Below are 24,716 nucleotides of genomic sequence, written 5' to 3'. Positions count from 1 at the left end.
TTGAATATGAAAAAAGAAGGTAAAATATCTCAGTGTTTTTGACGCTGAAGTGTCTTACATTTTACCTTATTCTCCGTTGAGGTTCAGAGTAGCATGTATGACACCATGACACTGTTTTTTTTCCAGCTACTTCAGTGCCCTTATTCTGGTGGAAGGCATGGACATTGAATCCTTGCATAAGTGTGCTTTGGATGACAGAAGAGAACTGCACCAGTTTGCCCAGGATGGACTTATTTGTCAGGTGAACTTGAAACAGCCTTATTTTTTCAGACTGTTTATGTAGTTAGTAGTAAGCTTTTAATCACTCAACTATATTGCCACATAAAATTTTCCTTATTGTGGAGTTTGTGGTTCTCCACTGTTAATTAAGGGACTTCCCTGGTGGTCCAGTGACTAAATCTCCCAGGCACCCAGGGCAAAGGGACCCGGCTTCACTCCCTGGTCAGGGAACTGCACCTGAGTCAACTAAAGGTCCCACATGCTGCAACTAAAGCTAGCACCTGCCACAGCGAAAAGTCAAGGTCCTGTGTGCGGCCGCTGAGTCCTGGCGTGGCCAGCTGTGTAATGAATACGTGGTTTTTAAAAAGCAGTTCATTGGATTTGGAAGAAATCTGAGATTTATTAATATTTGCACAGAGGTGATAGTTCAATCTGTGAGAATGAGTAGAGTCCCTCAGGGAGATGATAGAAGGACAAAAGGGGCCCAAGGACAGAACCTTGGGTGTATGCATTTATGCAGCATGTGAAAGAGGAATGGAAAGAACAGACAGGATGGACAGAAAGATAGAAAATGAGAGATCTGAGAAAGTTCTGGAAGGATCAGGAACATTTTCTAGGAGTTTCCATTTGAACATATATTTTATCATCTTAAATTGACACAACTTAAAATCTAGAGAGAATTGTGGGTAAAGGGAAGAGTAATTGAGGGCTCTTATTAATGAAGTGGCTGGGGGCTTGGGGAGAGTGAAATGTTAGAATGGGAGAGAGGGGCACCCTAGACAGATGGACGACTTACTAAGCATGGTGAAAGATCCTCTGTGAGAGTCTTGACCCTTTGTGTTAAGTGACATGGATGTATCCTCTTTTCATTAGGATATGGACCGTTTGATGTTGACCTTTGGGGACATTCCGCATCATGCCCCAGTGCTTTTGGCATGGGCCCTCCTCCGTCACACCCTGAATCCAGAAGAGACAAGCAGCGTGGTCCGGAAGATAGGGGGGACAGCCATCCAACTGAACGTCTTTCAGTACTTGACCCGACTGCTCCGCTCGCTGGCCAGTGGGGGAAATGACGTGAGCATGCGAGTGGGCAAAGAGCAGGGTGGATGCTCGTTGATGAATCATCATTGTAGTAATAATGACTGTCAGTGATGGGGATAACAATGATAATTTTGTAACCTTTATAGAGCCTTTATTGTGATAGACATTGTTCTCAGCATTTTCTGCGCAGTATCTTGTTTCATCCTCACAACACTTCTGTGTATTGGGAATTATTACCCTGTTTTACGGGTTAGGAAATTGAAACTGAGAAGGGATGGTGTTTGCCCACAGGAACAGTGAATTGGTGGGTCCTGCTTGAACCTTCTCTGACCCTTTGCCATCCTGTTATGCTGTGCCACTAAGTATCTCTTACAACTTTGGTCATAGTGACTGGATAAATCTTTGGAGAGGGCTTATTCATTCAACTGTAATGGGATGAATTAGAAATTCTTTTTGAGTCTTGTGTGGGGGCTTAGTTTGAGTGGCATGGTTTAATCAGCTTGTTTTGACATGCTGAATGAAACCTTAGCCAACTTGTTGGCGCTGGTTGATACATCTCAGTGACAGTCGAGGCAGCTGCTTCATTCCTACCAGCATAGAGGCTCTATCCTTTTTGTAGGCTGGAGGTGGTTTTCCTCCCTACGAAAACTTTGATCATTTTGAAAAGGGTTCCCTTATGATGTTCTTGTCTGTACTGTAATGTGTATAGCTTCTGCTTTCTCCTTTCTTCCTTTGTCTTCCTGATTTTGGGACCAAGTTAGGAAAATTGTGAAGCCTCAGGTTCTCTTCCCATTTGTTTAGAGAGACTGCATTAATGTGATGGGATCACGCCGAGCCTAGAGGAGAGTGCTGCTACTCAGAGCTCCCCCGACCCCTTGTCGTTACAGTGTACCACCAGCACTGCCTGCATGTGTGTCTACGGACTCCTTTCTTTTGTCCTGACCTCCCTGGAGCTGCACACCCTGGGCAATCAGCAGGTCAGTGTCTGGCTTTCATGAGACTGTCTACACTGCCCAGCTTGCAGTCTTCTTCCTAAAATACTCCTTTGGAGCTGATATAACACAGACCCATATACTTCAAGTACAATTTGCTGTTTATTGCTGTTTTTTCCACTTACTATATTATAAAAAGGTGCATATTAATGATTAAAAAGTCAGGAAGTGCTGATAAAAAGAAAAAACTGTAAGCCCACCACACAGAATAACCTGTGTTAACAGTTTGATATATTCCCTTCCAAATGTAAAAATATAGTAGTTCTTTAGAAATGGAATCACCATCTATATACTGTTCTACAACCTAATTTTTTACTCTGTAGTGCATTTGTCCCAAACATCCATGGATGCTAATAAATATTCTTGTGCAGTATTTTTAAAAAATGAAATATTTTAAAGATATACTGAAGGAGACAGATTTGTGTAATGAACCCTCATGCTCCATCACCAGCTTCCAAATGATCGATGGACAGCTGACTGTACTCATTTCTGCCCCTTCCCTCCTTGGTTACTTTTCTTTCGGAGGATAATTACTTTACACTACTGTGGGTTCTGCCACACAGCAAGATGAATCAGCTATAGGTATACATATATCGCTTCCCTCTTGAACCTCCCTCCCACCTCCTTGGTTATTTTGAAGCAAATCCTGGACAGTATTTGCTTTATACAAATATTTTAGTGAAGCTTCACAACCTTTATCATATCTAGGAAAACATATCTTCAAATAAGGTAGGACTCAAATTTCTCGTAAATGTCATAAGTTTATCATAAGTTTGTATTAGGATCTAAATAGATCTATATAGTATTGGCTGATAAGTATGTCAGATTTCGTGTAGTCTGTAGCTGTGCTGTTAATTATGGTATCCACAAACCACATCATTGTCTCCATCCACTAGTTCCCTAGAGCAGCATCCCAGACTTTTATGGCACCAGAGACCGCTTTTGTAGAAGATAATTTTTCCACGGACAGAGTGGGTGGGGGTGTGGTTCAGCTAAGCTGGGCCTAGTAATACCTCTCATTTACATGCATTGTAAGATTTGCAGTTTGTTTCCATGTACATGATCTTAACATTTAATCCTTAGGACAACATTGTGAGGCAGGTAATATTTTCACCCTGTTAGAGTTTGAAGTTCAGAAAGGTTAATTTGCTTACCATCTTACAATTCCTTACTTTTTAACCCCAGAATTCTTTCTGACATACTATATGAAGGTATTATTCATGTTTTTATTTTATTTTTTTATTTTTATTTTTTTACATGTGTTCCCCATCCTGAACCCTCCTCCCATGTTTTTATTTTAATAGAATGCAGCTAAAAAAAAAAAAAGACTGGTTCAACCAGGAAAAGTAAGCCATTTTCTTCCCTCCTCAACAGGATGTAATTGACACAGCATGTGAAGTCCTGGCAGACCCTTCTCTCCCAGAACTGTTCTGGGGAACAGTAAGTATGTCAGAGGGAGTCAGGCTGTGGTGTTCTCTGTAGCAGAATTTGTTTTAGTTCTTAGACTAAGCTTTTAGGTCTGTTTTCTCATGTAATCTATACAAAAGTTGATAAATTAGATAATATCATCCAATTTTGTGTGTGGGGAAATGTGATGCTCAGAGATGGAAAGTTACTTGCCTGAGCTAGTCACCACCGCTAGATAGGGTCAAGATGTAGTTCTATCTGACTTGAGTCCCTAGTCCACATTATTAGCCAGTGTGTCCTCTCTCCTACCCACCAAGTCTTTTTTTTACATCAAGAGTCTCAGACACCAGTAGTGCTCTAATTCCTGAACATACCATTGGGTGATTGTAACTGTCTTAGAAATTCTCAGAGTACTGTTATGTGTTAGGGTGAGGATTCGGCTTTGGAGAGAACAGTTTCTCACTGGTATTTAGTCTTAGCATTGACAGCAGCCTCAAGCCTCAAGGCCCAGGTGATGAATAAATGTTTCTCTTGGAACTATGGCCTGAATGCTTTGCCTGTGTATTGCACCCTCTTTCTCCTGAGGTGGTGGGAAACAAAATGCAGATTAGGATATGATGCTCACGTGTGGTGCTAACTGCTGACAGGCTGTGGGTGCTTTTCATATCAGTGGAAGCAGATCATGTACAGCTACATTGTGTTTTCCTGTGGCGAGGATTCCTAGCAGAGGTCACTGCAGGCAGCAGTAGTCTCCCTTCAGGGTCTCACTCAGTTGTTGAAGCCTCTTTCACTGGATGTTTAACATGGAAGTTTTAAATTATTAGAGAAATGCCGTCTACCTAAAGAAAAGGATTTATTTTATATTTTCTTATGGTTGCTGGGCAGTTCAGAGATGTGTTAATTTCTGGGTAACATGAAGGTCAGTGACTTCTCCCCTTCTGCCATAGGAACCAACCTCTGGTCTCGGGATCATTCTGGACAGTGTATGTGGAATGTTTCCCCATCTCCTGTCTCCACTCCTGCAGTTGCTTCGAGCCCTTGTATCAGGGAAGTCTACTGCTAAGAAGGTAGGTTATTCAGTTAGATGCCTAAATAGAATGGGAGATGTTTTTTAGAAATCCTTTTTGCTTTTCATGTTGCAGTTCCACTGCCATGGCAAGAATTAGTCTGCAGTTGAATGAAAAATGCTGATGATAGTTCCTCGGTTCTATAAAATTAAATTTTCTTGAGTACCTATTAAGTATCTACCTATAGATATTGTGGGAGTAAGACAAAATGTGAAGTTCCTTAATATCTAGTTAGAAGAGAATAATGGATATAAGAATTAAGTAGTAAAGCTAGGTGGGCTTCCCTGGTGGCTCAGCCGTAAAGAATCTGCCTGCCAATGCAGGGGATTGGGTTTGATCCCTGGGTCATGAAGATTCCCTGGAGAAGGAAATGGCAACCCTCTCTAATATTCTTGCCTGGGAAATCCCATGGACAGAGGAGCCTGGTGGACTATATAGTCCATGAGGTCACAAGAGCTGGACATAGCCTAGTGACTAAATAAGAACCATAAAGCCAAGTGGTATGTAATTTATGTCATCTGAGTGGTCAAGACCATACTGTTCAGGAGAGACAGCGGTCTGTGGAGTGAGAGGGTCCTTGAGTTGGGTGTTAAAGAATAAGAAGGGTTTGACTTCACAAGGAGTGCTGAGGCAAGTCTCAGAAGAGTCCTAGGGATGGCTTTGTAGGAATTTTGAGAGTCAGCACATACACAGTGGCTAAAAGAGCAGAAAAGCAGATGGGAGGCCCCTTAAATGTCCCTCAGTAAATGTATAGCTCTTTGTTTTTTGTTCCTGTGTGTTGGCAGGTGTATAGTTTCTTGGATAAGATGTCTTTCTACAATGAACTCTATAAGCACAAGCCCCATGATGTGATCTCCCACGAAGATGGAACCCTTTGGCGGAGGCAAACACCCAAACTCCTTTACCCTCTAGGTGAGAGAGACAGATGACCCTGACTCAGTAGCCTCTTCCACGGCGTCTGTGTTGACCTGACTGCTGTTTTAATGTTTCATGGCAGGTACCTTTAAAGTGGATCCTCTCCTCCACTGTGCTTGTTGATTTCCTGATAAATTATTGGTTTCTTACTGTTTTACATCATTTGATCGTGTTACTTCAGAAATAGTGCTTGTTCATTATAACAAAGGAGACAGCGCAGAGCTATGTTTTTAAATGTTCGAATCTTTTCAGGCCCATCCCCATCAGATGGTTACTGTTCCGTGTGGTGTATATCCTCTGACACATCTCTGTGTTCTCTCACAGGTTCTCTGCAAATCGATTTTATTACATGTAGATCTGACTCATTCTTTTTAGTAACTATATAATTATTCTTGAAGTTTCATATTTTTTTATCTTTCACCTTCTAGAGGACATTTAGGCTATGTCAGGTTTTTGCCACTACAAACAGTGCTTCTCTGGGGACATATACCTTTATGTCCTGGTGGTTTTACTTTTTAGTACATAGAATCCCTAAAGTGGGACTGCTGGGTAAAAGGGTGTATGCAATAAAATTTTTAAATACATGTCCACTGACAGATGAAATGGATTTTCTAAAATGCAGTATATATAGATAAGACACCAAGTTTTCTTAGGAGCCAAAATTTGGAGAGTATTATTCAGCCTTAAAGAGAAAAGGAATTCTGACACATGCTATGTATAACATGGGTGAACCTTGAAAACACGGTACTAAATGAAGTAGAACAGTCCGGAAAGGTTAAATACTGTAGGATTCCATGCATATGAGGTACTTAGAGTAGTTCAATTTATAGTGACAGAAAATAGAATGGTAGCTGACAGGGGCTGGGGGCTGGGATAATGGAGATTACAGGTTAATGGGTACAGAATTTCAGATTTGCATGATGAAAACAGATCTTTGGGTTGATGGTAGTGAGGGTTGCATAACCATGTGAATGTACGTAATGCCACTGGCCTGACAACTTAGAAATGGTTAAAATGGTAAATTTTATCTATTTTTTTTACCACAATTTGAGAAAAATGGTAGAAAAAAAATTTTTTTTTTAATATTCCTAAGTATTTTATTCTTTCCATTGCAATGGTGAATGGAATTGTTTCCTTAATTTCTCTTTCAGTTTTCTCATTATTAGTGTATAGGAATGCAAGGGATTTCTGTGTGTTGATTTTATATCCTGCAACTTTACTATAGTCATTAATTATTTCTAGTAACTTTCTGGTGGAATCTTTAGGGTTTTCTATGTAGAGGATCATGTCATCTGCAAATAGTGAGAGTTTCACGTCTTCTTTTCCAATTTGGATTCCTTTTATTTCTTTTTCTGCTCTGATTGCTGTGGCCAAAACTTCCAAAACTATGTTGAACAGTAATGGTGAAAGTGGGCACCCTTGTCTTGTTCCTGACTTTAGAGGAAATGCTTTCAATTTTTCACCATTGAGGATAATGTTTGCTGTGGGTTTGTCATATATAGCTTTTATTATGTTGAGGTATGTTCCTTCTATTCCTGCTTTCTGGAGAGTTTTTATCATAAATGGATGTTGAATTTTGTCAAAGGCTTTCGATTGTGTTGAATTAAGTTGTAGGAAAACAGCAATTTCCTTTCCTGCTGGCAGCATGTGAGAGTAACCTGTTAACAGTTGTAAGCACTTGTATATTCCATATGCTCAAGGAATAAAATGTGGGAGGCACAGCCTTACTCTTCTAATCTTTGCATCGCTAGTGACTTACCTGGTGACCTGGGCACCTGCTGTCCTGTAAGGTGGTCTTCCTATAGTCATCATGTGAGTGGAGAACCACTCTGCACTCGATTGTTTTTCAGACACGTGGAAAGACTCACTTCCCCTATGACAGTTGAGAGCTTTTGTTTTTGTCCCTTTTTAATGCAAAAAGCTGTAACAGTAGTGGGTACTAAGAAGAGAGTCTGTACATCTCTGTGGGATTAGATATTGCTGTCTGTCATAGGAATCTCCTCTTCCTAGTAGACTAATTTCTCTTTCTTCTTTAGGGGGTCAGACCAACCTTCGCATACCTCAAGGCACCGTGGGCCAAGTGATGCTGGACGATAGGGCCTACCTGGTGCGCTGGGAATACTCGTATAGCAGCTGGACCCTCTTCACCTGCGAGATTGAGATGCTGCTGCATGTCGTTTCCACTGCAGGTGAGCTCAGCTCAGAGAGCGATCGCTGTGAGAAGAAAAATGGTCATGGTTAGAGGATTTGGAAGGCAGAAACTTTCAAGATAAGATTCAGAACTTTCCAGGTTGTGATTAGCATCATTTATCTGGGTCTCAGAGACTATTCAGTGATCTTAAAGGAGTTGTTTTCATTGAGATCACAACTTTTCCCCCTCAGATGTGATTCAGCACTGCCAGCGGGTCAAACCCATCATCGACCTGGTCCATAAGGTCATCAGTACAGACCTGTCGATAGCAGACTGTCTCCTGCCCATCACGTCCCGCATCTACATGCTGCTGCAGCGGTCAGTATCTGGTCCCTCCCACTGGGTCAGAGGCTGCACGCAGCCCATGGTGGGAAACCCTGGTGTGATATCTGTCCACAGCAGAGGGATTTCCTATTTTCATTTCCTGCTGCCAGGAGGGACCTGGGGAGAGAGGACTGGAAAATACTTGTGATGGAACAAGTCACTTTATTCATTTTACTGAGTGCAGTGCACTGTTCTCCAACCAGGTTAACAACAGTGATCTCCCCGCCTGTGGATGTCATCGCTTCTTGCGTCAATTGCTTGACTGTTTTGGCTGCCCGGAACCCAGCAAAGGTGAGACACAGTCTTCCTAACAGCCCAAAAATGTCACGCATGGCATATACCTGAAGACACACCACAGACACTCGACTCTTCTTTTCCCTCTCCAGGTCTGGACTGATCTTCTTCACACAGGCTTCTTGCCTTTCGTGGCCCACCAGGTCTCCAGCATGAGTCAGATGATCAGGTGAGCCAGGTCTTGGGGGTAGAGTGTATTCCCGGGGAGTATCCCTTACATTTCAGATCTCAGCTAGCTTCATTAGTTTTAAAGGTGCTTCTCAGAGCCTTTGTATTCTGCTGCTTGCCTTTTCAGTCCTCTCACCAGAAATGAGTCAGGATGAGGCGAAGGTGGTGATGGGACTTGGGGCACAGAGGCTCTTTCCTTAGGCGAGCACTGATGTGGGTCAGTCTTTAAAGCTGAGGGAGAGAGGTAGTTCTCATCCAGCAGCAACCACCTTAGGTATGTGGAAGTTAACTTTCTAGTCTAGAGAATCCAGGGGTGTCTGGATCCAGAGGCTCAACTTCCCCTTTTTAAGCCGAGGTCACTCTGTACTTCTCTGTGTTTCATGGCCACGCAAGCTTGCTGATGCACCATTTATTAACACACAGGCTCCATCTCACTACCTGAGCGTTCTCTTCTTGCTCTCTCTTGCTAATGAGACAAACATGCTTGCTTCATGTTTATTTGATTTTTCACTTTTGAGGTTGTATATCAGTAAAGTCCTTAATGCTTCCCCTGGTTAATAAGTACCCTAGATTTGATTAATTCCTTTGCAGGGCTTTTTCATTTTATGCCCAAGTCATCGAGACAATAACAGGAATTATTACAGTTTATTGAAATTGAATTTACAGTTTATTGAAAGCATCCCATTGTTTTTTTCCCCTTTGTCCCTCTGTTTTTTCCCAGTGCTGAGGGGATGAATGCTGGTGGGTATGGAAACCTCTTGATGAATAGTGAACAGCCCCAGGGCGAGTATGGGGTCACTGTTGCCTTTCTGCGCTTGATCACCACTCTTGTGAAGGTAAAATCTCATCAGATAGAAGCATCTGAAATAATTTTCCTATATCCCGTTACTGTAGTCATTTGTTTGCAGGCTTAACAGTTGTCCTGAAGTTACAGTGATAGCAGTCTCTGTGTCCTGATTATTGTGTGCCTGACTTTATAGTAGATGCTTCATCTTTGTTAACTTATTTAATACTCAGAGTCCGTACAGCGTAATGCAGTGACTTCATAAAGTTATTTCTGACAAAGCCCAGGATAATATGTACACATTTCATCATGTCCCAGTATGTACATCATATGTTTACTTCTAAAATGGAGTTGGGGCTTCCCTCATAGCTCAGTCAGTAAAGAATCTGCGATGCAGAAGACCGAGCTTCGATTCCTGGGTTGGGAAGATCCCCAGGAGAAGTGAACGGCAACCCACTCTAGTATTCTTGCCTGGAGAATCCCTTGGACAGAGGAGCCTGGCAGGCTAGTCTATGGGGTCGCAAGAGTCGAAAACGACTGAGCGACTAAGCGCACACAAAGTGGAGTTGCAAAGTGTGACACAGCTTGTACTATGCAAGGTGCGTTCTGATGTTTTCTAACAAGCTGATCTCACAATCCGGTAATGAATCACAGCTCTGGTTGAAAAATACTTGTGTGGCATGGATTTGGGGGTCAAAATTAGGTTTACCTTTCAGGTTGACCACTTATTGGCTGTGTGACCTTGGACAGGTATTAAATTTCTTAGCACGTCTCTGAACTGGTATGATAAATGATCTCTACCTCTTGGAGTTGAGAGGGCTCCACATGAAGAACGCTAAGCACATGTGCTGCTTGCAAGAATCAGTCAATGAACGCTTAAATAGAAATGGTTCTGTGTAGAGATAGGGAAGTAGATATGTTTATATAAAGAAACCTTACTTTTACGATAAGGAAGCTGATGGTAACAAGTAATACTAGGACAAAGGATTTTGAGTATCAGATCTCCTTTCTGATACTTGAGTGATGGGATAGAATTTAGAGGGTGGTTGGTGATCATGACAGTGAACCTGGGTTTTTCCATTGTCAACAGTCTTGTATCCTTTGTGTTTCAGATGGACCTCTCTCCTGCTCAGGTTTAGCCTTCATCCTTCTCTTTCTTGTAGGTGCCTTTTGTGATATTGTCACATTGTCTTTTTAGTCCCTTTCTCTATTCTGGGGAAACCTATGACTTGGATTCAGTTGAACTAGAGTATTCTGATGTTTGTTGTTGTTGTTTTTTCCCCCCCCACTGATAGCCAAGGTTTGCCCAGGTTTCTTTTGGATATGTGGTCTTGGAGTCAAATCTCTAGTGATAAAGTGACTTATTCTTAAGTGGCATATGCCCTCACGGCAAGATTTCTTGTAGGGGCAGCTTGGTAGTACCCAGAGCCAAGGGCTGGTGCCTTGTGTCATGTTTGTGCTGAAGGAGATGCTGCCAAGTTACCACAAGTGGCGATACAACTCCCATGGTGTGAGAGAACAGATTGGTAAGGAGAACATGGGCAGCGAAGATGGGCGGCTCCCTGGCCACCTTTCTTTCTTGGGATAAGGGTCATCACCCGAGGTTACATCACTCCTATGTCTTTTCTGGAGTCCAGGTTGCCTGATCCTGGAGCTGATTCATTCAATACTGAACCTGTGCCATGAGACAGACCTGCACAGCAGGTAGGAGGGGGGAGATTGCTAGCGCTTGGTACTTTGAGATGCTGCCACTCTGCAAGGGAAGACACGGGCTTCTGCTCTGCACAGCTGGCTCGTTCTTCCAGAGAACTCAGCTTGGTTGGGCCCAGAGCTCAGTGCTATTGGGGTTCAGATTTGCCTTCCACCAGCCTGTTTCTCCTTTATCCCTCTGAAGAGAGAAGAGCAAATGAAGTGGTAACAAGGTTGTCCCCAGTGAAATTATACACACACGTATTATGATCTTTACAAAAGGTGTATATGTCATAGAGAAATAGGGCAAGATGCCCTTCATAACCCTATTTCCCAGAGATGGCTGTTAACAAGTTAACATGTGTCTTCTAGGTTTTTTTCCCTCTGCCTGTACTTAATCTTCTGTAACTTTATTTCCATGCCACTACATGCAGATCTGTTTTGTTTTAATGGTTCCATGCATTCCACTCTATGGATTAATTGTGATTTGTTTCAGTAAGCATTTTCATTAATCGACGGATATTTAGATGGTTTCTCAGGGTCTGTTTAAGGAAAGAAATCAGAGTGGCTTCCTCTGGCAAAGAGCTGATTTGTATCACTGATGTCCAGTTGGTTAGATTAGGACAATACCCTTTACTTCCAGTAATAAATTTGGTGGCTCCCTGGTAACTCAGAACGTGTCTGTCTTCCAGTCACACCCCCAGCCTGCAGTCTCTCTGCATCTGCAGCCTGGCCTACACGGAAGCAGGACAGACAGTGATCAATATCATGGGCATCGGTGTGGACACCATCGACATGGTCATGGCTGCTCAGCCCCGCAGGTAGGCCTTCCTCTCCACCTTCCCCATGTGTCTTTATCGTGCCCGCATGTTGTAAGAACTGGAGCGTAAGAAAGACAACCTGTTCTTCCTAGGATGTAGCCTCTGTATAACCTACTGGCTGCTGTATAGAGTGGCACACAGCAAAGGGAGCTGAGTGCGCCTCCTCTCTCCTAGTTAGGACTGGGGCCTCTAGAGCTGTTGAACTCTGGGACTGTTGTTGGAATCTCATTCATGAGAGCACATGTGTTGCAAATGAAGTCATGTTGTCTGAATCAACTTTGGTTTCCATTTGGCACCCTAGCGATGGGGCAGAGGGCCAGGGCCAGGGCCAGCTGCTGATCAAGACAGTGAAGTTGGCGTTCTCTGTCACCAACAATGTCATTCGGCTGAAACCGCCTTCTAACGTGGTGTCCCCTCTGGAACAGGCTCTCACACAGCATGGTATGTATTTTTCTTCTAATTAGCAGCATTTCTGCCCGTAAGTACATACTGCAGGCTGTGTTTTAGAGGTCAACAGTATTTTTGAAATTCGGTAATGATCACCAGTTGGACTTAGAAATAAGACTGTGTCATACTTTACGTCTGCTTCCCAGTGGTGATAGAATAATAGTAAAGAATACACGTTCAGAGTATCTCGGTTAAAATTCTGGCTCCAGCCAGCTTTGACCTTGGGCACCTTATTTTAACAACTATGCCTCAGATTTCTCGTCTATAAAATGGGGATAGTCACAGTATCTACCTTGTAAGATCATAATGAACATTCAGTTGCTGCCTGTAAAACCTGGTACCTAGTTAGTGTTGACTGTTATTACTCTTTGGCTTTAAACTACTCATTTAATCTCTTTGGGACCCAGTTTCCTTATTTTCAAGTAGGCATTTGGACGTCATCTACGACCTTTTTCTAGCTATATCATTTTGGGATTTTAATGATTTTTTGCATTTAGTGCCATGTTGTATATAATGTGATGTCTTTTTTCCTACCCTGTTTGTTAAAAGACTATTTTCTAAAAAGTGTATCTAATTCTGCTCTTAATGTATTGGACTGAGCTGCTGCTGCTAACTCACTTCAGTCGTGTCCAACTCTGTGCGACCCCATATCGGGCAGCCCACCAGGCTCCCCCTTCCCTGGGATTCTCCAGGCAAGAACACTGGAGTGGGTTGCCATTTCCTTCTGCAGTGCATGAAAGTGAAAAGTGAAAGTGAAGTCGCTCAGTCGTGTCCGACTCTCAGCGACCCCATGGACTGCAGCCTACCAGGCTCCTCTGTCCATGGGATTTTCCAGGCAAGAGTACTGGAGTGGGGTGCCATTGCCTTCTCCAATTGGACTGAGCTATTTACCCCCAATCCTGCCTGTCCCCTTGGCTACTGAAGAAAGAGAATGACAGGGCCACCTGCATCCGCTTGGGCCCTCCAAGTACTCGAGAGTAAATTCCTTCATGTATGTGAGCTTTCTGAACAGAAACCTCTCCTAAGAGCTTGAACTAGGCATACTTTGCTGTCTGAACTGTTTCCTGTACTTCTTCAGGTGCCCATGGGAACAACCTTATTGCTGTTCTTGCCAAATACATCTACCACAAACACGACCCAGCTCTGCCTCGTCTTGCTATCCAGCTGCTGAAACGTCTGGCCACGGTAGGATCCCACCTAACAAGTCCAAGCCCCAGAAAACTGACTTTGTGCTTGAGAATAGTGTTTCTTCTAAGAGATGTAACTGACTTGGACTTTTAAAGTGATGTACCTATAGACACATACTCACTCACACACACTTTTTTTTCCTGATTATGAAAGACATACATACTCATTTTAAAATATTTGTTTAAATGTTACAGATAAACTTTTACAGAAAATTAAGGTCTCCTCTAATATCTCCTCATTCTAAGAATTCCTGTGAGCAGATTGGTACACATTGCTCCAGGTTTCTTTTTATCCATGCTTATGTATTAAAGAATGTTTAGTGTGAGCTTTTGTTCTTTTCCAAAGCAGAATTCCACGATACATACAGTTTTGTGACTAGCTTTCTTCACTTAACACCACATCCTGCAGCCTTGCTGTATGGGCACACTGGGATCTACCTCATTCTCTAATTCTTGTGTGACGTGCCATAGCATGGATGGGTCCTAACTTATTTATGCTATTTTCTGTCTTACTGTTAAATAGTGCTCTAGTGAACATTCCTATCCACAGAACCCTGTAAACTTTTGTTTACAATTCCTAAAAATTAGTTAGATATAAATGAACATTTAAATTTCTATTAGATATTTTGAAATTAGCCTCCAGAAAGGATGTAACAGTTTATACTACCTAAGTCTCATATCCTTGCCACAGTGACTTCACCAGTTTTTTAATCCTTGCTAATCTAATAGGCAAATCAATGTTATCTTTTTTAAAAAGCTTTACATTTATTTAACCGTAAGAGAGGTTATGCATCTTTTTATGTTGATTACTGTTTTCTCTGGGAATCATGGGGCATCTTTTGCTGTCGTTTGGTGTGATGTCCCTTTTGGCCCAGACCTGTCCATCTGGATATTTCCCTCTCTGGCATTTTCCAAGAGTTCCTCAGCACCTTTCTGCAGATGCCTGTTGCGGTTTTTCTGGAGGTGGAGCTCTACCTGTGTGTCCCGGTCTCCGCCAGGTGGCGCCCATGTCAGTGTACGCCTGCCTGGGCAGTGATGCGGCTGCCATCCGAGACGCCTTCCTGACCCGCCTGCAGAGCAAGATTGAGGATATGCGCATCAAAGTCATGATTCTGGAATTCCTCACGGTTGCTGTAGAGACGCAGCCAGGCCTCATTGAACTGTTTCTGAATCTGGAGGTGAAGGATGGCAGCGATGGCTCCAAGGTGAGCCTGCACCTGGGATGAAGCTGGGACATGGCCCTCTGGGAGGTGGGTGCTGGACTCTCCAGGTCCGGCTGTGGGCCGAAGCTGTGGGCCAAAGCTGTGGGCCTGAGCTCTCACTGTCCCTCTGCAGGAATTCAGCCTCGGGGTGTGGAGCTGTCTCCACGCGGTGCTGGAGCTGATCGGTTCCCAGCAGCAGGACCGCTACTGGTGCCCCCCACTGCTGCACCGGGCAGCCATCGCCTTTTTGCACGCCCTGTGGCAGGACCGGCGGGACAGTGCCATGCTGGTCCTCAGAACCAAGTGAGTCTGACTCCAGAAATTCCTCAGTCTCTGGAGTGTGTGTCCTTGTCTATAAGATAAGGGGGCAGTCATTCTGGGAGGTTTGTTGTGAGAGGTCATGCTTAAAAGTGCTTCGTGCTTGGGTTATTGTGTGGGAGTTATTCTCTTTTTAAAGCTGCCCCAGCAGGTATAATCTTTACTCTGATATGTTTACCTTAGAGTTCTACCTTTCAAATTCCCACCTTCTGCCAACCCCCAAAGCCATTGCTCATAAGAAACAGTAGTCAGATGAGGGTGACTTGCTCGAGCCATTGAACTGAATGGAACACGCTTTACTCTGGGTCCCTGTTTTGTCCATGGAACCGCTTTCTGTTTATGTATTATAGTCTGAACAGGTGACCTATGCAGCAGATGTTAGGGTTGGAACTGAGAAAATGTGGAGAGGTGACCACCAAGGGGAGGTGGAAAGAGGAGAAAAAGGACTGTATGAGAGAAAGTGTGATTTCTGCCATGTATTTTCTTTTCAGACCCAAGTTTTGGGAGAATCTAACGAGTCCGCTATTTGGTACGCTTTCTCCTCCCTCGGAAACATCTGAGGTGAGTGCTGAAGGGAGGGACAGTGGTGGAGAGGCCCTGGGAGTGAAGGCTGGGCTGAGACTGGGCTGTGGAAAATGTCTACCCCCACCTGACTAAATGACCAGCACGTTTTCTTCACCTGGAACTTCTTTCTCAGAGAAGCACTTGTCTCCTCTCCTTTGAAGTCTTGCTTTGGGAAGGAGGGTAGCATGCCCTGCTCTGTTGCTGGCTCTGTGGTCCCCACTCACTTCGAGACACTGGACCTGACGCTTCTGCTCTTGCAAGTTAGATGCCCACTCGCTAGGGAACGTGCTTTCTTGTTTGCTAGTGCCGGTCCCTGTTCTGGCCCACGTGGGAGGGAGGGGCCCCAGGGGAGAGGTTCTCACGACTCTCTGCTCTCCCCCTCCACAGCCCAGCATCCTGGAAACCTGTGCCCTAATCATGAAGATAATTTGCTTGGAGATATACTATGTAGTTAAGTGAGTCCTTTCCCCTTTTGAGACTTTAATCAGAGGTTTGTGGCGGGGGGACCCATGAAGTCTACTGCTGAGGGCGTGGCCAAATGAGCCCAGACAGAGGAGAGAGCTGGTTTGGAGCCATTTCTGGAGGGCCACGGATCCGTGTCCTTGGTCAGTCCATCGATGGCATTTGTGATTGTCAGAAAGAGTGATTGTGAAGCAAACTCCTTGTGCTCGGGATTTTATGGAGAAGGAACCCTGGAAAAGGCCTCAGCCTAACCCATTATGTTGAGCAAGAAGTGTGAGCCCCACACAATGGAGCTGATCTGGAGCCGTCTGCCTTTAAGCCCATGTGAGGTTGCTTTCTCTGCCTCAGCAAGGGTCAGTGCCCGTCACACTCCCGTCGGCATTTCTGCTAACCGTAGGTTTTATTTTTCTCCTGACACCCTAGGGGCTCATTAGACCAATCATTAAAAGATACACTCAAGAAATTTTCCAGCGAGAAGCGCTTTGCCTACTGGTCGGGGTATGTCAAGTCCTTGGCAGTTCACATGGCCGACACAGAGGGCAGCAGCTGCACCTCCCTGGTAGAGTATCAAATGCTGGTCTCTGCCTGGAGGATGTTTCTCATCATTGCCACCAGTCACGTAAGAACCTCCTGGGGCGAGTTTTGGTTTTGGTATCCTAGCAACAATATGCTGGGATGCTTAGCAGATACAGCCCCTTGGGCTAAAGAATGGTCAGGGTTTTTCTCTGAGAGCTAAAATGTAACAGGTTCTGTGCCAAATGTGGGGTGCTTGGATGCTTTTTGGCCAGCAAGGGGCCCTTAAGGAAAGTGCAGAGAAGGCATTATTTAAATCCCTTCAGATGTTCATAAAAGTTTCCCTTAGCTACCTTTGTGGATCTAGCTAGGTCTTGGAGACCCCTTCTGTCATCCACTTCTTGTGCACATGGATGATTGCCTCTCAACTGTGTGCCCTGGGGACGCTGGGTATATACTGGGTATATATATTTGTTGACTGGTCAGCAGGTAGCTATAATGGCTGCAGCAGTACCCTCTAGAGAACAGTGGTTTTCGTTGGCTCTAGAAACTGCATTCCCTGGTGTTCTTACAAAAAGATCAGAGGCCATTGTCTCTGCAGTGTGTCTACAGAGCATTGGTTTTTAGCGAGTTGATGTTTGAGAAGAATTTGCATTTTTCCTTGGCTTTTCTTTTGTGTGTGCTTTGACAACATCTTGCTGTATAGTAAGGACTTGATATTGACGTGTTTTGCTCTAGGGAATCCAAATTAGTATCTTGACTTTATAACTTCAGCTAAACAGTACCTTTTGTTCCAGGCACACTCTTACATCTTCCATGACTTGTTCCCTAGTGCCTGACTGGCCACAGCCTTGGAGGTGGGCTGTGGCACGGTGGTTTGGGACCCCTGATACTATAGACACACCAAAAGGGTCAGTTGTCTCTGGGGAACTTTATGTGTCACCTTTCAGGTCCGAATGGGGCAGCAGTTCTTGAATTGCAGTTCTGAAAATCCCACCAACATCTTTTCCCCCAGGAAACCTATTTTGGTTTTGTCTAGGATATTGATCATCTTTTCATCCATTTAATAGATATTAGTGGAATGCTTACTGTATGCTAGGCACTGGGATACAGCAGTGAATAAGGTAGATACAGTCTTTGATCTCACATGGGGTGGCCCATGAGAAGGTACATTGTAAACAAATTTACAAAGGAATATAGTTCGGGATTGTGATATTTCACAGTGAAGGAAATAACTTAGATGCTATGGTAGGGAATGCTGAAGGAGGGTAGAAGTAGTCAGGAGGCCCTCTAAGGAAGTACTGTTCACACTGAGGCCCGAGTGTGCGAGGAGACTTCTAGATGATGCTCTGGGCAGGCAGAGTCAACAGGTGCAGAGGCCCAGAAATGGGAAGAGCTCAGCCTTTTCACAGAGGAGGAAGGGGGCCAATAGGGTTGGAGTCAAATGAGCGCAGTGGGGATGATACCAAAATCAGGTGGACCAGATCCTCGGGGGTGCCCAGGCCTCGTGGAGCATTTGGTGTTTCCAGAAGGGTTGCCCTGGGAAGCCTCAAAAGGTCTGAGCAGAGGAAGGACGTTGTTGGGGAGGATGTGAATGAACCTAGCCCTCTGATTCTGACCATGGCTAAAGAGGACCCGGAAATATCAGGGTCCTTGAGTCTCATTTTAACCAAGGAAGCAGTGACCAGTTGCCTGACAGAGGACCCCATCTTTCTTGGCTTCTGAAGTCTGGGAAATTTTTCTAACTGACCTTTCCTTCCTGTCCCTTTGCAGGCGGAGATAACGCACCTGACAGACTCTGCAGTGCGTCGCCAGCTCTTTCTTGACGTGCTCGAGGGGACCAAGGCGTTGGTAAGTGTGTCTGGGAGAGTTCCTGTTCCTCCCGGGGAGATGGCTTCTGCAGTCAAATAGCAGCTCCTAAGCCTGTAGCTGTGCGAGTGGTCAGATCACTCAGGCGGCCTGAGGCTGTGGTGCCAGGCGGAGGTCCGCTACAGCCCCTGGCCTCTTCCCCATGCTCACTCTCATGAGTGCACTGCTGGGAGAGAGAGGGTCGGGGCCGCAGGGGCCTGTGTGCGGTGCTCCCAGTCTCTCGGGGCGCTGACTGTGCCATCTCCCCTCAGCTCCTCGTCCCTACCTCCGTGAACTGCCTCCGCCTGGGCTCCATGACGTGCACCCTGCTGCTTATTCTCCTCCGGCAGTGGAAGAGGTAAGTCAGGCCAGGAGAGGCAGCCTCTCCCACCGTCCTCACTGGCTCCACCTCGGGTTTCGGGACAGGAGCAGACCTCTTATGAGAGGCGTGCTGCCCCACGGGCATCCTGAGGGGAGCGGGCCGTGTGTGGCCTTTCTGTGAGGTGTGTTCCACCCCCCTCTCCACTCTGCGCTGTGTCTAGAGAGTTAGGGTCTGTGGATGAAATCCTTGGGCCCCTGACGGAGATCCTGGAGGGAGTGCTGCAGGCAGACCAGCAGCTTATGGAGAAGACCAAGGCCAAGGTGTTCTCGGCGTTCATCACGGTGCTGCAGATGAAGGAGATGAGCGGTAAGGGGCGGGGAAGGGTGAGGGGCAAGCCTTCCTCCACATCAGAGCTGGGATTGTTCTCTGAAGCTCGAGTTTTCAGTCCTGGGCTCTTGTCTTCAGGAAAGCTCTTTGTCTCCTCCCCTCCCACTGGCTGACGCACTTCCTCTTAGCACCCTGCGCTCGCAGCCACCTGCCTGGAACAGACGTGCTGGGTAGCCTGACAGAGTCCCCTCCTGTGTCCTTTGCAGTGAATGACATCCCCCAGTACTCCCAGCTGGTGCTGAACGTCTGTGAGACTCTTCAGGAAGAGGTGATCGCACTTTTCGACCACACCCGCCACAGCCTGGCGGCGGGCAGTGCCACCGAGGACAAGGACAGCATGGAGACCGACGACTGCTCCCGGCTCCGGCACAGGGACCAGCGGGATGGGGTGAGGGGGCGCCTGGGAATCAGTGTGTACTCCACTCGCATCCCCGGTTGTGAACTGCTGCCTCCTCTGGGCCAGGCCCAGGGGTGGTGAGTGAACAAGACAGTCACAGCCTGACAGGGAAAGTTAAGAAACCAGATCGCGCAACATGTGTCAAATTCCGTTGTGGCAAGTGTCGCAGGGGTGGAACACAGGGAGAGGGTGCCCCATGGGGTTCTCACCTCATCCAGGGATTCGGAGAGAAAGCACCCTTTCAGCAGTGCCTGGGCGTTGGTAGAGCCGGCAGGCCACGGGGGCAGGGGGATTTGGGCAGCAAGAACCGCGTGTGCTGAGCTGTGGGTGAGAATCATGTGGTGTGAGCCAGGGTCAAGTGAGGCCTGGAGAGCCGGAGGCTGGATGACCGGCAGCCTTGCCAGGGTCTTTATTCTGGGTGCTAAGTGAAACAGAAAACCACGGAAGGATTTTAAGTAAGGGAGAAAAACGATGAGATTTGTATGTTAGAAAGCCTGTTGGATGTATTAATTGTACAGAAGAGTGTTTATCAAGCTGTGGATCAGGACCTATTCATGAATCTTGGCTCATTTGGTTATAACCAGCATTTTCTAAATGAAGTAGAATAAAATATAGAAGAAAATAGCTTACTTTGCAGGGGATAAAGGTAGGTACTCTTTAAATTAAACATGTAAGTATGCATATACTGCAGCGCAGTATGGATTACTCTGGGGGGCTCATGACCATTAAGTGTGAAAAGCCACTGGGCTGAAGAACAGAGTAGAGAGGATCTGGAGAGAAGGAGGGACCATTTGGGAGGTGAGAGCGATTGTGCAGTTAGAGGGGAGCTCGCTTTGGCCCCACATGGCGTGGGCGACCTGTTCCTCTCCGCCTCCCCCGGCACCACCTCCTTCCCTCTCACCATCTCTGCCCCTGGGCCCAGCAGGTCTGTGTCCTGGGCCTGCACCTGGCCAAGGAGCTGTGTGAGGTGGATGAGGACGGGGACTCGTGGCTACAGGTGACCCGCCGGCTCCCCATCCTGCCGACCCTCTTCACCACCTTGGAGGTGAGCCTTCGCATGAAGCAGAACCTGCACTTCACCGAGGCGGCGCTGCACCTGCTCCTCACGCTGGCCCGCACCCAGCAGGTAGGCGCAGGCAGAGGAGTGGCTGGGCTTGTGCCAGTGGGTGCTGACGCGGCCCAGGGTTCTCCCAGCCCGAGAGCCCCCACCCCGCCCCGGGGCGGGCGGCTGCAGTGACAGCATCCATCTCATCCTGCATCTCTCTCCCTTGCAGGGGGCCACGGCTGTGGCCGGAGCTGGCATCACCCAGAGCATTTGTTTGCCTCTCCTGAGTGTGTACCAGCTCAGCACCAACGGGACAGTGCAGGTGAGTTCCAGGGGCTTGCCCTGCCTCCCCAGGCCCCTTGGTGCTGTCACTGGGCCTGGAAGTTGCTTTCTTGAGGGGCCTGGTTAAGGCACCAAGAATACAGAAGCTTCCCCACCCTTGCACTGACCGCTAGCAAGAGAAGCTCACGCAGTTAGTTAGTGCCCAGCCTGAACCTGGAGCCTTGGCTTCTTGTATCTCTGGTGCTCTTTCCGCGTAACGCCTGACCTCGGACCCTCTCTGACCTTGCTGGCGCCCCTTCCAGGAGCTTTTCTCCTCAAAAGAGCCAGGCTTCCTAGCTGCTGGGTTGCAGGGAGGCCCCAAGGTCCCTGTCAGCTGGTTCCTGGGCCCTTGTCGTGATCCTGTCTGCTGTTTGTGTCTTAGACACCCGGCACCTCTCGGAAGTCCCTGGACGCCCCTTCTTGGCCTGGCGTCTACCGTCTCTCCATGTCCTTGATGGAGCGGCTCCTCAAAACCCTGCGCTACAACTTCCTGACCGAGGCCCTGGACTTCGTGGGGGTTCACCAGGAGCGGACCTTACAGGTGAGGGGCTGCCAGCATTTTTGGGGTCAGGACTTGGGGTTCAAGGGCGTCTGGGCTCCTCAGAACTGAGTGTGGGTGCTCCCACTTCTGAGGTGCCATGAGGACTGCTGGCTGACAGGCCCCGCAGAGGAAGGGGAATGGTCTGGGATCAGCTCAGACAGGAGCCTCTTCACCTAGCCACCTGTCATGCCGTCGCCTCAGCGTTTGAGGGCCCAGGACTCCCCTTCCTGCAGCAGGGCTGAGTCACCCCACCCTTTCCTGTGTCCCTCCCAGTGCCTCAACGCCGTGAGGACGGTGCAGAGTCTGGCGTGCCTGGAGGAGGCCGACCATACCGTGGGCTTCCTCCTACAGCTCTCCAGCTTCAGGAAGGAGTGGCACTTCCACCTGCCTCAGCTCATGCGGGATGTCCAGGTGCGGCCTGAGACCAGCTTTTTGGAGGGTCTGGGGAAAGGTTCAGGGAGAACGGGGCAGGGCGTGAAGGGCAGGCCTGTTCCTGGAACGTGGCCGTTTCTTTGGTAGCACAGGTTTGGGTTCACCTTGCTTCCTCCACAGCGAAGTGTTGCTTCCATAGCATAGGGCAGCCTTACAGGGTGAGAACCTGGGCTCTGGCGTAGACCCTGGCTCACATCCCTTAGTGCAGGACAGTTATGAAATGGGGCCAGCTGGAGGAGCAGGCGGGGAGGAGCACAGGCTCCAGAGTCAGGCTGTGCTTGTGTGACCTTGGCCAGGTCACTTCCCTTCTCTCCTTCATCTCACCGTTTTCTTTTTCTATAAGACGGGAAAACTGTCCCCTTCTAACCTATTTACTTAGGACTTTATACCGTGCCTGGTTTCTAGCTGGGTCTCGGAAACCATCCAGGCATCTGTTGACCCAAGAGTCTGGTTGAGCATGCTTGGTGGCTGTGAGGTTTGGGGCTGGAGGTCACAGGGAGTTGTGGGGGACACGGGAGAAGTGCGTGGTTTCCGGTAGCACCCCGCTGGGTGCGTCTGGTCAGCTGCCTGGGGCCGCCCTGTGGATCCCTCACCCTCTCCTGTGCCACAGGTGAACCTCGGCTACCTGTGCCAGGCCTGCACCTCCCTCCTGCACAGCCGCAAGATGCTGCAGCACTACTTGCAGGTAAGCCGGCCTCCACGCGGCCCGCCCAGGGCGGCCTCGCCCCAGCTCCTCCGCGCTCCAGCGCTCTGTTGTCTCTCCCCCCTCCCCCCGCCAGAACAAAAATGGGGAGGGCATCCCCTCAGCTGTCGCCCCCCGAGCTCAGCGGCCATCCGCAGCTGCCCTGGCTGCCCCCTCCTGCTCCTCCTCCAAGCAGCCCGCTCCTGACACGGAGGCCTCAGAGCAGCGGGCCTTGCGCACCGTCCAGTATGGCCTCTTGAGGATCCTCAGCAGGACCCTGGCCGCCCTGCGCCGCTTCACCCCCGATGTCTGCCAGGTCTTGCTGGATCAGGTACCCCACCCCACGCCCCCAGCCTCCACCGAGCCACCGGCGCTCCTCTCTGCGCCCAGAGGTGCCTGGGGGTCTTGCCCTCCGTCAGTCTCATCTTGCTTTGCAGTCCCTGGACCTTGCTGAGTACAGCTTCCTGTTTGCCCTGAGCTTCACCACTCCCACTTTTGACTCCGAAGGGGCCCCCTCCTTCGGGACCCTTCTGGCCACTGTGAATGTGGCCCTGAACATGCTTGGAGAGGTAAGTTGGGTATTGTCTGACCCCTCACCCCAGGCCTTCCTCCCAGCTTTCCACCGTCTAACCACCACCTTGGGCCTGTGTACCACCTGAGCTGACCTGTAAGAACTAGTGAGTTACCGCGTAGCTGATAAAATCACCTAGCGTAGGTCCTGTGAAATGGGGAGGTCTCAGTGGGTTGGAGTTATTACTACTACCTCATTTTTTTTTTTTTCTCTAATTTTATTTTTAAACTTTACATAATTGTATTAGTTTTGCCAAATATCAAAATGAATCCGCCTACCTCATTTTTTTTAACCCCCATTTCTCTTTCTCCAGCTGGACAAGAAAAAGGAGCCTCTCACCCAGGCTGTGGGGCTCAGCACACAAGCAGAAGGGACCAGAACTCTGAAGTGAGAAAGCCCTCCTTCTGGACCTTGGTTGGGGGCTGGGGTGGTCTTGGGCCGGCTCTCCTGGATCCGCCGCTTCATGCATACAGCCCACATGGCCTCTGCAGCAGTGCCCACATCCGCCTCCCCTCCAGGTCGCTCCTGATGTTCACCATGGAGAACTGCTTCTACCTGCTCATCTCCCAGGCGATGCGTTATCTTCGGGACCCGGCTGTGCACCCCCGGGACAAGCAGCGGATGAAGCAGGAGCTCAGCTCAGAGTTGGTAGGAGGGGTGGAGGGCCCTGCCTGCTGGGGCGACCCAGGGGTCCCAGCCCCCAAGGGCCTGGGGCCGCCCTGAGAGGGCGGCCACAGGGCCTCATCAGGTGCTTCTCTTGCAGAGCACTCTCCTCTCCAGCCTCTCCCGCTACTTCCGCCGGGGAGCCCCCAGCTCCCCTGCTGCTGGCGTCCTTCCCTCGCCTCAGGGCAAGTCCACCTCTCTCTCCAAGGTCAGCCCCGAGAGTCAGGAGCCTCTGATCCAGCTGGTGCAGGCCTTTGTCCGACACGTGCAAAGATAGGGCACCTGCCTGCTGCCGCCTACACTCTGCACCAGCCTGCACGGCAGGCCTGGGGAGTGAGGGGTACTGCTGGCAGACAGCCTGTCTGGGCCCGAGAGCAGCTCGTCACCCTCCCCAGAGTCGCCGTGACTCCAGCCACTGCCCCAGTGTTATTTTTGTAACAGATCAAGAGGTCAACAGCAGGGGTGGGGAGCCGTAGTCTGCTGCACTCGGGCTCACGTTCAAAATGCCCCTAAAGAGGTGTATTCCTTTCCTCAAGCATTCCCCACAGCACTTGACCCTGTCCGGGGGAGAGGCGGGGAGCCAGTGTCACGTGCAGCCAGGAGGCTGTGTGCACGGGTTTGAGAATCTGTTTTTCCACACTCTGTTCTTGCAGTTTTTGGTAATACTGTGGTCTATTTATACAAATATTAAAATACTGTTTATACACAACTGTGTGGGTATACCTTCCGAGCCCAGGGACTAACCAGCTCTCAGAGCATTGCTCTGCCCTGCTTGTCCAGGGGCCCAGAGTGGACTGGGGGGTACTGGGTGGACACTCAGGTCTTCCTTCTACCCAGGTCTTGGCCCCCACCCCCCACCTCCATTTACCAGCTGGCTGAGTTGATCACTGGGTGAGAGCCTT

General features: G+C 48.0%; 1 protein-coding gene across 2 annotated transcripts in view; it reads left to right on the top strand.

Moving 5' to 3' along the window:
* The window catches only part of NUP188 (nucleoporin 188), a 43,408-nt gene extending 18,885 nt beyond the window's left edge, over window positions 1–24,523 (top strand). Inside the window, exons 10-44 of one of the 2 annotated variants that reach the window (XM_086324581.1) lie at window positions 127–241; window positions 1,093–1,293; window positions 2,148–2,237; window positions 3,627–3,692; window positions 4,607–4,726; window positions 5,512–5,638; window positions 7,678–7,830; window positions 8,024–8,150; window positions 8,360–8,447; window positions 8,543–8,619; window positions 9,340–9,454; window positions 10,808–10,928; window positions 11,040–11,106; window positions 11,784–11,912; window positions 12,214–12,353; window positions 13,438–13,544; window positions 14,545–14,751; window positions 14,882–15,051; window positions 15,558–15,627; window positions 16,018–16,085; window positions 16,516–16,711; window positions 18,379–18,456; window positions 18,726–18,811; window positions 18,996–19,141; window positions 19,369–19,550; window positions 20,485–20,685; window positions 20,834–20,926; window positions 21,308–21,466; window positions 21,740–21,877; window positions 22,509–22,583; window positions 22,678–22,911; window positions 23,018–23,149; window positions 23,465–23,538; window positions 23,670–23,799; window positions 23,915–24,523. In XM_086324581.1, the coding sequence (XP_086180707.1) occupies window positions 127–241; window positions 1,093–1,293; window positions 2,148–2,237; window positions 3,627–3,692; window positions 4,607–4,726; window positions 5,512–5,638; window positions 7,678–7,830; window positions 8,024–8,150; window positions 8,360–8,447; window positions 8,543–8,619; window positions 9,340–9,454; window positions 10,808–10,928; window positions 11,040–11,106; window positions 11,784–11,912; window positions 12,214–12,353; window positions 13,438–13,544; window positions 14,545–14,751; window positions 14,882–15,051; window positions 15,558–15,627; window positions 16,018–16,085; window positions 16,516–16,711; window positions 18,379–18,456; window positions 18,726–18,811; window positions 18,996–19,141; window positions 19,369–19,550; window positions 20,485–20,685; window positions 20,834–20,926; window positions 21,308–21,466; window positions 21,740–21,877; window positions 22,509–22,583; window positions 22,678–22,911; window positions 23,018–23,149; window positions 23,465–23,538; window positions 23,670–23,799; window positions 23,915–24,091 (4,459 nt within the window). In that variant the 3' untranslated portion in view covers window positions 24,092–24,523. Of the gene's footprint in view, window positions 1–126; window positions 242–1,092; window positions 1,294–2,147; window positions 2,238–3,626; window positions 3,693–4,606; window positions 4,727–5,511; window positions 5,639–7,677; window positions 7,831–8,023; window positions 8,151–8,359; window positions 8,448–8,542; window positions 8,620–9,339; window positions 9,455–10,807; window positions 10,929–11,039; window positions 11,107–11,783; window positions 11,913–12,213; window positions 12,354–13,437; window positions 13,545–14,544; window positions 14,752–14,881; window positions 15,052–15,557; window positions 15,628–16,017; window positions 16,086–16,267; window positions 16,417–16,515; window positions 16,712–18,378; window positions 18,457–18,725; window positions 18,812–18,995; window positions 19,142–19,368; window positions 19,551–20,484; window positions 20,686–20,833; window positions 20,927–21,307; window positions 21,467–21,739; window positions 21,878–22,508; window positions 22,584–22,677; window positions 22,912–23,017; window positions 23,150–23,464; window positions 23,539–23,669; window positions 23,800–23,914 lie in introns of those variants that run through there. The other variant, XR_015136208.1, reaches the window with a different exon arrangement.
* The last annotated feature ends 193 nt before the right edge of the window (window positions 24,524–24,716 follow it).

This window comes from Bos grunniens, chromosome 11 (assembly GCF_055505025.1).
Source record: "Bos grunniens cultivar Pamir isolate PY7600 chromosome 11, Bosgru_T2T1.0, whole genome shotgun sequence".
NCBI classification, from domain to species: domain Eukaryota; kingdom Metazoa; phylum Chordata; class Mammalia; order Artiodactyla; family Bovidae; genus Bos; species Bos grunniens.
Note: the sequence above shows the minus strand (reverse complement) of the source record. Positions and strands in the feature narration are given on the sequence as shown.